Here is a 12,617-nt window from a genome sequence, read left to right on the forward strand (position 1 = left end):
CATTAATCGAGAGATTGCTGTATATTGAACTTCTAACCACAGAAACCTTCGCAAGCCTTTTTAATTCGTTTGTTTCATTTTTCATTTCATTTATTCATATTTTTGTGAAATTAGAAATAAATGTTCACGTGATTCCAATTTTTTTGTTTTGTTTTGTAAATATTATTGGGCTATCCGTAGGCTGATTTTGATAATAATTTTAGTGTTTGCTATCATTGATATTCATATACTGATAGTCGACAAACGATTACTTGTTTTGTGTAAATTATTGTATGATTTGATTGTATGACTTAGAAATTAAGTATTGCTTTAGAAATAGTAATTGGTCTTATTGTAGTTTGAGAATGCGCACACAAGAAATTGTGGGTAAATTTCCGCAAGATGAAGTTAAACATGTTTCCATTTTCCATTCCTGATACTGAAAATATATGCAAGGAGGATTACGTAGAAAATGAAATGTGGATTGAGTGACTTTTTTTCACTCCATGGTAGTAACATGAATTGATATGAGAATGTTCCATCAGTAGTCATAATTTATAGAATTGCATCGCTTGAGTCGCATAATCTGTACGTTTGTCGTCATTTTATATTACATCTTTGTTGGTGAATTATTTATGAGTATTAGTAGTGTTTTAATTAAACAAGATTAAATTCAAAAATGGTTGCATGACTTGAGTAAAGTGTAATTTTAATATTGCTTATTTTCCCTTTTACTCATTCGAAATTCATTGCATTATAGATAAACCATGGCATTGGACTACGAAAATCAGATGTTTCTAGAGATTTTTCAAGATGATGGGCTTGCAATTTTAGGAAAAGGCCTTGGTGTAGAGAGATTATTGATTAAACTTTTGACTGTTTACAGTGATGCTGGAAACCTTGTTCTTGTTCTGGGTACTACCAGTCAAGAAGAGGAATACATTATAGATAAAATGACAGAAGATAGTATAAAACCAATGCCAACAGCAATTAAAGCAGATTATGGCACTAAAGAGAGATATGAAGTGTACATGAAAGGTGGTGTTCTCTTTGTAACTTCACGTATATTAGTAGTAGATATGCTTGTGGATCGAGTACCAATTGAACTTATAACTGGAATCATCATTTTTAAGGCACACAAAATCTTGGAATCTTGCCAAGAAGCTTTCATTCTTAGGTTATATAGAATGAAAAATAAGGATGGATTTATAAAAGCATTGTCTGAAAATCCATACTCATTTACTCATGGATTTTGTCAAGTGGAAAATGTGATGAAAAATTTATTTGTATCTAAATTATTTTTATGGCCCAGGTTTCATGCTGTTGTTTCTGCTAGTTTAGAAAGGACAAAACCAGAAGTTATTGAATTACATATTTCTATGACCGAGGCCATGCGAGCTATTCAAATATCAATTTTAGATATTTTGACAGTCAGCATTAAAGAGTTAAAGAAAATAAATCCTTCATTAGACATGGATGAATTGACCGTTGAGAATTCTTTGTCAAAGTCGTTTGACAGAATTGTTAAATTTCAGCTGGAACCAGTGTGGCATCAATTAGATTCAAAAACAAAACGTTTGATCGGAGATTTAAAAACACTTCGCACAATTCTTAAGTATTTGACACAGTATGACTGTATCACATTTTATAATCTGATTAAGTCAATACGAGAAAGTGTTAATTTAAACATGCATATATCAGATTGGATATTTCTTGACAGTGCTGAAAGTATCTTTCTTCATGCTAAGGAACGTGTCTTTGGATTTAAAGGAAGGGGTAAAAGGCATAAAGAGAATAAGAATACTGCCTTGGGAGAAAGCCATCAGTTTGAGGAGAATCCAAAATGGATTGCATTATCAGAGATTTTGGCTGAAATTCGTGAAGAAAGTAAGATCCTGGAAAATATAGTACTTGTAATTGCAGAAGATGAAAGAACTTGTAATCAGCTTAAAGAATTTCTGAGTATAGGCTCACAGACTCTGTTAAATAAGCTGTATCAGAAGACATGTGATGCTTCTGAAGCTAATACTGAACAAAAAGATATCGTAGACCGCTTAAAAAATAAAAAGACCAATAAAAAGAGACGTATACCAGATGCTAAAGTTCCAAGTAAAACACTCACTCAGATGATTATAGATGAAAATAGTGATAACGAAACAAGGGATGAAAACAAGGAAGAGTTACAGGATGGTGAAAATTCTGCAGACTTAGTGTCATTTCCACTTATAATGTTTCACTCTTTAAGAGGTAGTAGTGACCCATTTAAATTTCAGAGACTGATTCAACAGTCACAGCCAGTATACATTGTCTTATATGATGCAGATGTAACTATAATACGACAGATAGAAATGTATCAGGCTTTAAACCCAGGTCTTAAGCTGAAAGTTTATTTTCTAATTTACCGTGGCTCTGCAGAAGAACAGAATTACTTAACTTCTCTTAGAAAGGAAAAGGAAGCATTTGAATTTCTAATTAGAGAAAAGGCCCAAATGGTATTACCAGAAGGAGTTGATGGAAAAACTGGTGATCGTCTTGACTTGGAAAGGAATTTTATAAGAGCTAGTCAGACTGTTAGCACAAGAAAAGGAGGTGCACAGAAATTTGATACTGAGCAGAAAATAATTGTTGATATTCGGGAATTTCGAAGTGAACTTCCAAATCTTATTCACAGAAGGGGTATTAACATTGAACCACTGACTCTTGAAGTAGGTGATTATATTTTAACACCTGATATGTGTGTAGAGCGTAAAAGTATCAGTGATCTTATTGGGTCACTGAATAGTGGAAGATTATATAGCCAGGCACAAGCAATGTGTCGTTGCTATAAAAGAGCACTGTTACTTGTTGAATTTAATGAAAACAAATCATTTTCACTGCAGGGACACTATAATATAGGCAACACGACAGCATCTTATAATGTAGTATCAAAGTTAATTCTGCTAACTCTTCATTTCCCTACTTTACGATTATTGTGGTCTCCCTCCCCGTTTGCTACTGCTGAAATGTTTGAGATGTTAAAAGTCAAAAAAGATCAACCTGACAGTCAACAAGTCATGGCACAAAATTCCTCAGAAAATCAGAATGAATATGAAAAATATAATCCAGTTGGTCAGAATTTTGTCTCAAAATTACCAGGCATTAATACCAAAAATATGTGGGGCATATTAAATAAGGTAGGATCAATATTAGAACTTATTAATTACTCTCAAGATGAGTTGGCAACTATTTTAGGAAATTCCATGAGTGCTGAAAAACTATGGAAAGGTGTACATGCAAAAGAAGAAGTGAAAAGTTCTTCAAAAATTTCAGCCTTTACAAAGAAGAAACATTAGAGAAATGTATTGTGTCATTTTGTATATTAGACGAGCAAAGAAGGAAAATATTTTTTTGTTTTTTTTCCTCCCTATATTGAAGTGTGGTAAGAAATGCTGTTTTTGATTTAGCAAAATTTCATTATGAACAGACTACATTTATAATTTATTATATATTATTGTTATCATGTGTGACATCTTTAAGAGTTACTTTTACAATATTGTATATAGTAATGTTGGTTTGCAAAATGTTACTAGTTCATATGCTTACTGTTTTAGATTAATTTTGTAAATTGTGAATACAAATGGAATTACTAGTAAAGATGTTTTAGAGGATATTTGAAAGGGTCATTACTTAAACATGCATCAGTACATTTGACATTAAAAATCTTTGTTTATACTATTTGTTTACTGAGTTTTTAATAATTAAACTTTTTCTACAATTATTTCTTATTGTAACTCTCTAAAGTGTTAACATGGTATAACAAAGTGGGGGGGATAAGCATTATTCTTTTATATTCTTAATTCCACTATGAATCTTCCCTCCCACTTTTGGGGGAAAAAAAAAAATGTAGTCAGAAAGCAATAAGCCTACTATCTGACTAACTTGTTTCTATAAAAGTTTGTAATGCAAGTAGGAAATGACATAAAGAGAATGAAACCGCCACATTTTTTATGGTTTCTGTTTCAGTACTTCCTTACTAGTATGTTAACTATAGATATCTGGTATTTGGAAGTTTGATATTTGGACAAAATGTTAAATATGCATAAGGAAAGTGTAGATGTTAAGGAATTGTATATCTTAATTTATAAGTGTCTCAGCTGCTCAAGAATGATCTCCAGAAGCTTATACTTTTTTTTTTTTTTAATATTTATTAAACAGAATGAGATATAACAATGAAATAAACTGGCATGTAGGGAAGAAAAGAGCAGCAGTTCAATGAGTGTTTGCAGAATTTGCCATATGTACTACAACATATTTGAGGTAAACAGCAAGAGCTCGAGGGACTTGCTTTTTTATTTAATTAACCTTTTTTCATTCAAATATTTCCACAAATAATGTAATGAGATAAGTCTTGAGAGGAAGAAAAAATTTACAAAATCAGCTTAGCAGCAAGTCAAAAAAAACAAACAAAAATAATGCACTTAATGGAAAAATACATAGGTCATTAGAAAATATATACTACAACATATTTGAGGTAAGGAGCAAGAGCTTGAGGGACTTGCTGTTTTATTTCATTAACCTTTTTTCATTTAAATATTTCCACAAATAATGTAATAAGATAAGTCTTGAACTTTTCTTTTATATTGCATTTAATGTAAAATACATAGATCATTAGAAAATAGTATCAAGTGTTTTCTGCTTGTTGGAAACAAATAAAACAAATTCAGACTGATTTTAGGAAGGGTGATCAGTAAATATTAAGGAGAGGAATATTGAGAAATACGTTAATATAATTTACTTCAGTATTTCACTAATAATTCTCTATAGTGCAGTTGAAGTGACGAACATGTACCCTTGACAGAAGCAATCTTTATTTGGGCTTTTTCAATTGAAAGTTAGTTAGCTGGTCTCATATAGAGGTAATAAAGATTTTTCCTCTTGCAAAACAGGCAGATTGGCTAGAGAACACACAAAATTAACAGACAGAAATATTCTATACAGTTGTATAGTGCAAATGGTGGATTAATGTAGACAGTGGATTGTGTGGTTGGATGTAGTGTAAAGTGATCTCCTGCAATGAGTCAAAGGACCTATTTTTAATATGTATCATAATTGGAGAAAACAACTAGGGATTTTCTTTTTTTATTCACATAATTGATACACAGTTAAAAGATGCAAACTAAAACAAGTGAACAAATTTAAATATCCAGGAAATTACATAAGCCCCAATGGAGAAATTGACGTTACATATAAAAAGCAAAAATTCCTAGCAGTCATTAGAACTTTGAATAGACACTTCAGTAAACAGATGTCTAGAACAATCCAAATAAAACTATATAAAATAATTAAAATAATAGCCAAACCTATTCTGAAATATGGTAGTGAAACATGGACTTGGGGAGAACGAGATAAAAGACAAGTGGAAGCTGCAGAAATGAAATTCCTAAGACCGCTCTCAGGCTATAAAAGAATAGACAAGATAAGAAATAAGAAAACAGTTATCCATAATTAGCATAACAGAAGACATCACAAACTATAGAAAGAACTGGAAAAACCACATAGAAAGAATGAATGAATGAGGACAGATGGCCAAATATTGCTTGGAAATATAAACCAAAGGGGACACCGATCAAGAGGGAGACCTAGGAGGAGATGGGCAGAAGACTTTTTAAACCCTTGAAAACATTACAGGCAAACAATTACCTAATATGGTAAGCCAAGAAGAAGATTGATACACAGTCAAAACAAGATATAATTTAAACAACAATTTGACTGGTGATTACAGAACAATTCAGATCTGCCCAAGAATCTAAGAATAGTCTGTCAGGTAACATCGTAAAATATGGACTGTTCCAAGTAATGCTGTGTTTTTGTAGATCATATGGGGTCACTTTGTTGATGTTTAATTGCTGTAAATAGTTGGATAGCTTCTTTGAAACTGCACCAGAGTCATCCCAATAACTATTGGGATGACTTTGGTGCATTTAAGCCACAGCTGGCCAACTTCAATTGCAGATTTCGATATTTAGTAATTTTTTCCAGTTCTTTATTGTTAATACTGTTATCACTGGGTACTGCAATATCAATAATAATATTTGATGCAACTATTGATTATGCAGCTACAGTAATGTTTTCTTCATCTGGTAATTTAAATTATCTTAATATGGGAAATTAAAAAAAAATTAAATTTTCATGAAAACAATATGCATTATTTGTAATTATTATTTTTATCCAAACGGTCATAATATTAGCTAGCTATTAGTTCCCCTTTAAAGGGAACCTTTATACCAATTATTATTATAGGCATGGACATCTCCATGGAGACCAAAGAATCGCTTGTGGGAGTTCCCACACTAAATCTGTTCATATAATACCGATCATACCTCTCCTTGGATGCATTTACTGACAGCTCCTCTCAAAACTGCCATATCCCCAAGTGACTAGATCTGTGCACTGTTGTATTATACAGCTGCATTATGTTCTACTGTTTAAAATAAATGTAAACACAGTAAGCATATTTTACTAAAAATATACTATTTAATTAGATATTTTTATTTGTGTATTACAAACCATTCCTCAGTGTAAAAGAATAAAGAAGATGCAACAAATTAAACATGTATGCTATGAACAATGATTATCTTCTCATGATGAGAAGATAACAATGGTTATCTTCTCATCAGCTCCAAGGATAGCTGGTTGTAAGATATTACAAAAGGTATTTCTCAAAAGGTATCACTACTGTTATCCAACTGATTAAATGTTCAAAGTCTGGCCTTGCAGAATGTATCACTAGTAGCAGGATACTTTAGAATGATGCCAAGTTTCTACATATAAGCATCTACAAATCTTTTCAAAGAAAGTGCTGAGGTTCTACATTGTCTCTACCTTAATATCAACAATGAACTATCCATGTCCAAAATTTGGGAAATTGTTATTAACAACTGTATTTCTTAATTTATTTTATTATTATTATTATTTTAGGATCCTAAATTATAGTATAAGTTTAGAGCATGGCATCCTCACAACTGCACATAAAAAGATAACATTTATTTTTAGTATAGTTTGTTGCTGTATTTAAATTTTCCATTGTTTTATTCTTCTTTGAGAATGACTGGTTTGTGATACACAAACCAGAATATCTGTAATTTTACAGTATATTTTTTGTTTAAAGTAAAATATCTTTACTGTGATTATGTGCTTTCTTTGTTTCAATGATCCCCCCCAATCCAAAGACTTGCTACTCTTGTTTTCTTTCAAACATTGCATTGTTTATAGTTTATATAATTAACAGGAACAGTGATTTTTTCCTTTAGTTAGTTTTGACTTTAATATCATTTTATCAAATCAGAAAGGTTTCAAATGAAAGCTCCGATTTCGATTGCATAGTTTTGCAGTTGCATAATTAGAATTCTCAAATAAGAGTTTATAAGGAAAATTCTGCATAGTTTTGCAGTTGCATAATTAGAATTCTCAAATAAGAGTTTATAAGGAAAATTTTGTGTAGAAGGGGAAAATTGAGGGATAGCAACTATCCATAGCAAGTCTGCGAATCTTCTCATAGTGGGAATTGTGCATATATAGTTCACATACTATTCCCACTATGGCCACATTGTATTGATTCATTCCTGTTGTGTTTCTTTCAGAAAGGAACCTTTTTTAGTTTTGACAACTCAAATCACTAGAAAACCGATTTCTCTCTTTTCCAGTTGAAATTAAGTTTATCCAGTCATCGAATAGTATTGTAACATTTTGGGTGTTTCTAAATGCTTCCGAAAAATTCTTGATTAGTACAGAAGTGAGCATTCAGATTAACACATTCAGTGCCACACTTTAATCAAACCAGTTTTTGCATATGTGCTGCTGCTGCTTCTAAGTGTTGTAAGACTCGCATGTTTTTGTTCTGCATTACTCAGCCTCACTTGAGTGGTTGAATCTTGTAGATTACTGCAAAGTCATTCTGTCATCAATGAGTGGCAGTGATAACACCCCTATCTCTCTCTCTCTCTAGTTCATACAACTTTTCACACATTCAGTTTCTACTGTATCTTCTACGGTTAGTTCGGTTAGTTCCACAACGATTGTTCCATTTTCCTGTAAATTTATAAGTGTGTAGGAATTCATTATCCTTTCATGACAGAACTTAAAACTTGAAGAACAAAGATTTTAGTTTTCTTCCTTTTTATTTCTCCATGCTGTTGTACTATGAAATACACACACACTCTCTCTCTAATATTTCCTAAAGACTATAATCTACAGAGTCTAAAAAAGAAATAATAGAGAGAGAGTGTGTCTGCTTATCCATAATACTAGTTACTGTAGGTTGAACATTCATTCATGTGGATTATCATAATATACGAAGGTGGTCTGAAAAGTTCTTGGCCTAACAATGAAAAAAATGAATTTATAATTTCAAGATTATTTTTATTTTTCAACATAATCTAATATATTTATTCTAGCGATGCTCCAGCACCATTATCCTGTTCCTGTAGTGGTTCTTAGTAAGATCTGCAAAATACCCCTCTACAGCTGCAATCACCACATGATTCAAAGAAAAGCACTGACCAGCGAGGAAGAGTTTTAATTTTGGGAACAGATAGAAGTCATAGGAAGCCAAAATCTGGTGAATAGGGTGGATGCTCCAACAATTTATAGTGCAATTCCCTTAATTTTCCCATTGCCAAAATACTTTTGTGGGCAGATGCATTGTCCTGATGAAAGATGATTTTTATCTTCTGCAAACTGAGTCTTTTCTCACGAATTTTTTCGTCTAGTCTGGTTAAAAGATCAGAATAATATTTCCCAGTTATTGTTTTACCTTTTCAAGATAATTAATAAACAAAATGCCTTTAGCATCCCAAAACACCAATGCCATGACCTTTCCCGCTGATGGAACCGACTTTGTCTTCTTTGACCCTGAACAACTGGCTTCTGTCCACTGTTTTGACTGCTGTTTGGATTCTGGTGTGTTATCTCATCCATAATAATAAATCAACACACAAAATCAGTTTTATTCTTGTTAAAATGCTCCAAGCACTGTTCAGAGATTTTCATGCGAGTGCATTTTTGATCTGCTGTGAGCAAGTGTGCCACCATCTTGCACAAAGCTTTTTCATATGCAATTCTTCATGCAAAATATATCCTACACATTCTTTTGAAATGCCTATAGTCTCAGCAATTTTACCCACTTTGACTCGCCGGTCATTCAATACCATATCATGCACTTGATCAATGATTTCTGGTGTTACACTTTTTGGACATCCTTCACATGGATCATCTTCAAGGCTGGTACAGCCATGTTTTAACTTGGCAGTCCATTTCTTAATTGTCAAAAATGAAGGAAAAGAGTGCCCATAAACTTTTATGAACTTCGAATGAATTTCTTTTGATGTTAAGCCCTCTTTTACAATGAATTTTATAACTGCACGATACTCAATTTTATCCATTTCAAGGGATACAGACAGCACTTTTGCTTCAGACAGCTGTATAAAACTAACTACTTGATATAATAACTTGCAATTTCACATGGATGCTTATGACAGATGTACCAACTTAGGGGAAAAAAATCTTGCTGATAGTACTGCCATATGGTCGAGGCCGAGAACTTTTCAGACCACCCTCGTATATATTTATATATGGGATACAATATATGGGAAGTGAAGATAGTATAAGTAACCCATATATATATATTATAGTAATCCACATGAAAGACTATTCGACCTATAGTAACTAGTATTATGGATAATCAGACTTCTCTTTTTTTTGTGAGTACCCAAATTTTCAACACTCTAACATAAAATTCACTTATGAATTAGAATCTAATGGTTCACCCATTACTGGACCTTCTACTGGCTAAGGAATCAAATAAATTAAAAGTCTCTATATTTCAAAAGCTTACACACATACTGACAGATATCTACATTTCTCTTCCCGTCATTATAGACCCTCGATAATTGGGTATTATTTCCACACTAGGAACAAGAGCCCACTGACTTATTACTGACAAGGATGAGCTAGTCAAACGACTTGAACATTCAAGAAATACTTTGCTTAAAAAAAGGCTATGATGACCACATCATCTCCAGACTTCTCAGCCATCATAAGATCAGAGAAATTTATAATGAAAACAGAGGATTCTTCATGCTTTCTTATATTATCTCTATTTCATTAAACTAGCAAAAATACTCAATTAACATAAAATCAAAGTAGTATTTACTCCTTTATCAAGATGAAATCACTACTCCAGTCTACAAAACCTTGACATAGCCCACTTCAGTATCCAGGTATTTATCAGCTATGGTGCAATTGCCAGCCATCTTATGGACAGGCACAAAAATCAATTGAACATATTGTAGAACACATTCCAGATGTCGACTACCATAAGACTGAAGATTCAGTTTTGTCATGACATGTGCTCTCTTCAGCTGACCCACAAGATGCTTCACAAATGAAACATCAAATTTTATGGGATAATCAGAACTATTACACTGTTGTTATGATACAATGGGGAGTATAGATCCTAGAGATTGAAGTATTACATGAGTATCGACTTGTCTGAGTACATACTATACTCCATTAGCCAAACATTTATGTGAATGCATAAATGCACACACAGTTCTGAACAATAGAAATATTTTAAAATAACATCAGTCTCTTTTATAACTGCATAACAGTCATCACCTTTGTTAGTCTTTACTGTTTTGTCTACTAATTTACTTGTTTGTATGTTTACACCTGAAGAAATCATGTGCAATTAGGATGAAATGTTATGTTGTCAATTAAAATAAATGTTATCTTATTCTGGTGTTCTGCTTTATAAACTCTCTCACACACAAGGTATATATATAAAAGCATGTAGGCTTTGCTGGTTCGTGACAATATAACTGTAACTGTTATGTAGTTATAGAAAAGAATGATGTTATTTTAAAATATTTCTAACTGTATGTTGCATTGTTCAATACATCGTGTGTGTTTACTCATTCACATGCACATGTTTGGCTAATGAAGGTAGGATGTATTCTGACAAGTTAATACTGGGACTAATGTTTAGGATCTAATGCCATTTTTTTGCAAAGATTCTTCAGTACATTGTTCAATTGATTTTTTTGTCTGTCCATAGTAAGATGACCAGCAATTGCACCATAGCTGATAAACGCCTGGATATGGAAGTGGGCTATGTCATGGTTTTTGTGGATCAGAGTAGTGATATCATCTTGATAATAAATACTACTTGGATTTTATATTCGTTGAGTATTTTTGCCAGTTTTATGGAAATAGAGCTAATATATGGAAGTGTGATGAAGCCTTTATTTTTACTTTCTTCATTAGAAATTTCTCTGGTCTCATGCCACTCGAGTAGTCTGGAGATATGGTTCATGATAGCCATTTTGAAGGAAAGTGTTTTTTTAAATGTTGAAGTTCTTTTATCTAGTTCATTCTTGCCAGTAATGAGTCGGTGGGCTCTTGCTTCTAGTGTGGAAATAACACCACAATTTTGAGATTTATAATGATGTAAACTGGCTGATAAGTACTGCCATTATCATTTGTGCAAGGAATTTACTGGAATTATTTCCAGTAAAAATTTTTTAAAAATTAACCAATCTTGAAGGGGAAGGACTTGTGTATAATAGGATAGTTAGAAACATGTGATGTTCAAAGGCAATTACTATTATTATTATTACGGCCAACGCCAAGGAATCCATAGACTCATAGAGGGAGACCCTAACATCATGTCAAGAACAACTATTCGACATTCACACAGTATCTATCATACTTTGCCTTGAACTCATTTACAGTCATGGCCCACAACACACTCTGGCAGCTTATTCCACTCATTCACCACTCTCCAAGTAAAAAACCTAGCTCTAACACCCTTGCTAACCACACTCTTGCCCAGCTTCCATGTATGGCCCCCCTAGTCCTCCCACCACTAGTCCTATTCTCAAAAATATCTTCTGAATTAATCTTATAGAAACCCTTCAGTAATTCGAATGTCTCAATTATCTCATCTCTTCTCTGCCTATCAACCAATTTCTGCAACCCACAAATCTTCAACCTGTTCTCAGACCTGCCATCATCTTGGTCACTCATCTCTGAATCCTCTCCATCTCTTCCCCATCCAGAAGAAACCCTGGCGCCCATATCTGGGTGCAGTAGTCTAGATGGGGTCTTATCAAGGCTCGATACAGAGGAACAATAACCTGTTTGTCTCTGCTTGTTAAAAGTATTTTTCAGCAACCAAGTGATTTGATGAGCTGATTTAGCCACTTTTGCAATGTGCCCCCTAAACTTCATCTCCCTATCCACCAACACTCTCAAATCCTTGGCCTCATCAATCTCCTGGAGTACAGTTCCACCAACATGATATACCGCTGTTTCATCATCAACTTTGCATCATCAGCAAATAAATTAACAGTTCCTCTCAGATCCTTTCCTATATCGTTAATGAACAAATTGAACAGTAATGGTTCAAGAACAGAACCCTGCAGCACACCACTAGCCACAGGCTGTCTTTTGGACTCTACTCCTGAATAAACCACTCTCTGATATCTCTCCATCAACCACCCTCCTATCCATCTCATCAACCTTATATCCATCCCCATATGCTGTAGTTTACTGATTAGAATTCCATGTGGTATCCTGTCAAAGGCCTTAGCAAGGTCGAG

At 33.3% G+C, this 12,617-nt stretch overlaps 1 protein-coding gene across 1 annotated transcript; it reads left to right on the plus strand.

Annotated features, from left to right (window-relative positions):
• The first annotated feature begins 278 nt into the window (after nt 1–278).
• On the plus strand, nt 279–3,622 carry mei-9 (DNA repair endonuclease XPF mei-9). The gene is made up of 2 exons (XM_090396751.1): nt 279–567; nt 740–3,622. The coding sequence occupies exon 2, from the start codon at nt 747–749 to the stop codon at nt 3,309–3,311; it is 2,565 nt and encodes an 854-aa protein (XP_090252877.1). The 5' UTR covers nt 279–567; nt 740–746; the 3' UTR covers nt 3,312–3,622.
• Nucleotides 3,623–12,617: the final 8,995 nt, after the last annotated feature.

Source organism: Typopeltis vanoorti, chromosome 8 (genome assembly GCF_054136105.1).
Source record: "Typopeltis vanoorti isolate ZY-2024b chromosome 8, IOZ_Tvanoo_1.0, whole genome shotgun sequence".
NCBI lineage: Eukaryota > Metazoa > Arthropoda > Arachnida > Uropygi > Thelyphonidae > Typopeltis > Typopeltis vanoorti.

Bases quoted from the DNA above. Each gene is read 5' to 3' on its own strand.
- mei-9 (XM_090396751.1), top strand. From the start codon at position 747: ATGGCATTGGACTACGAAAATCAGATGTTTCTAGAGATTTTTCAAGAT.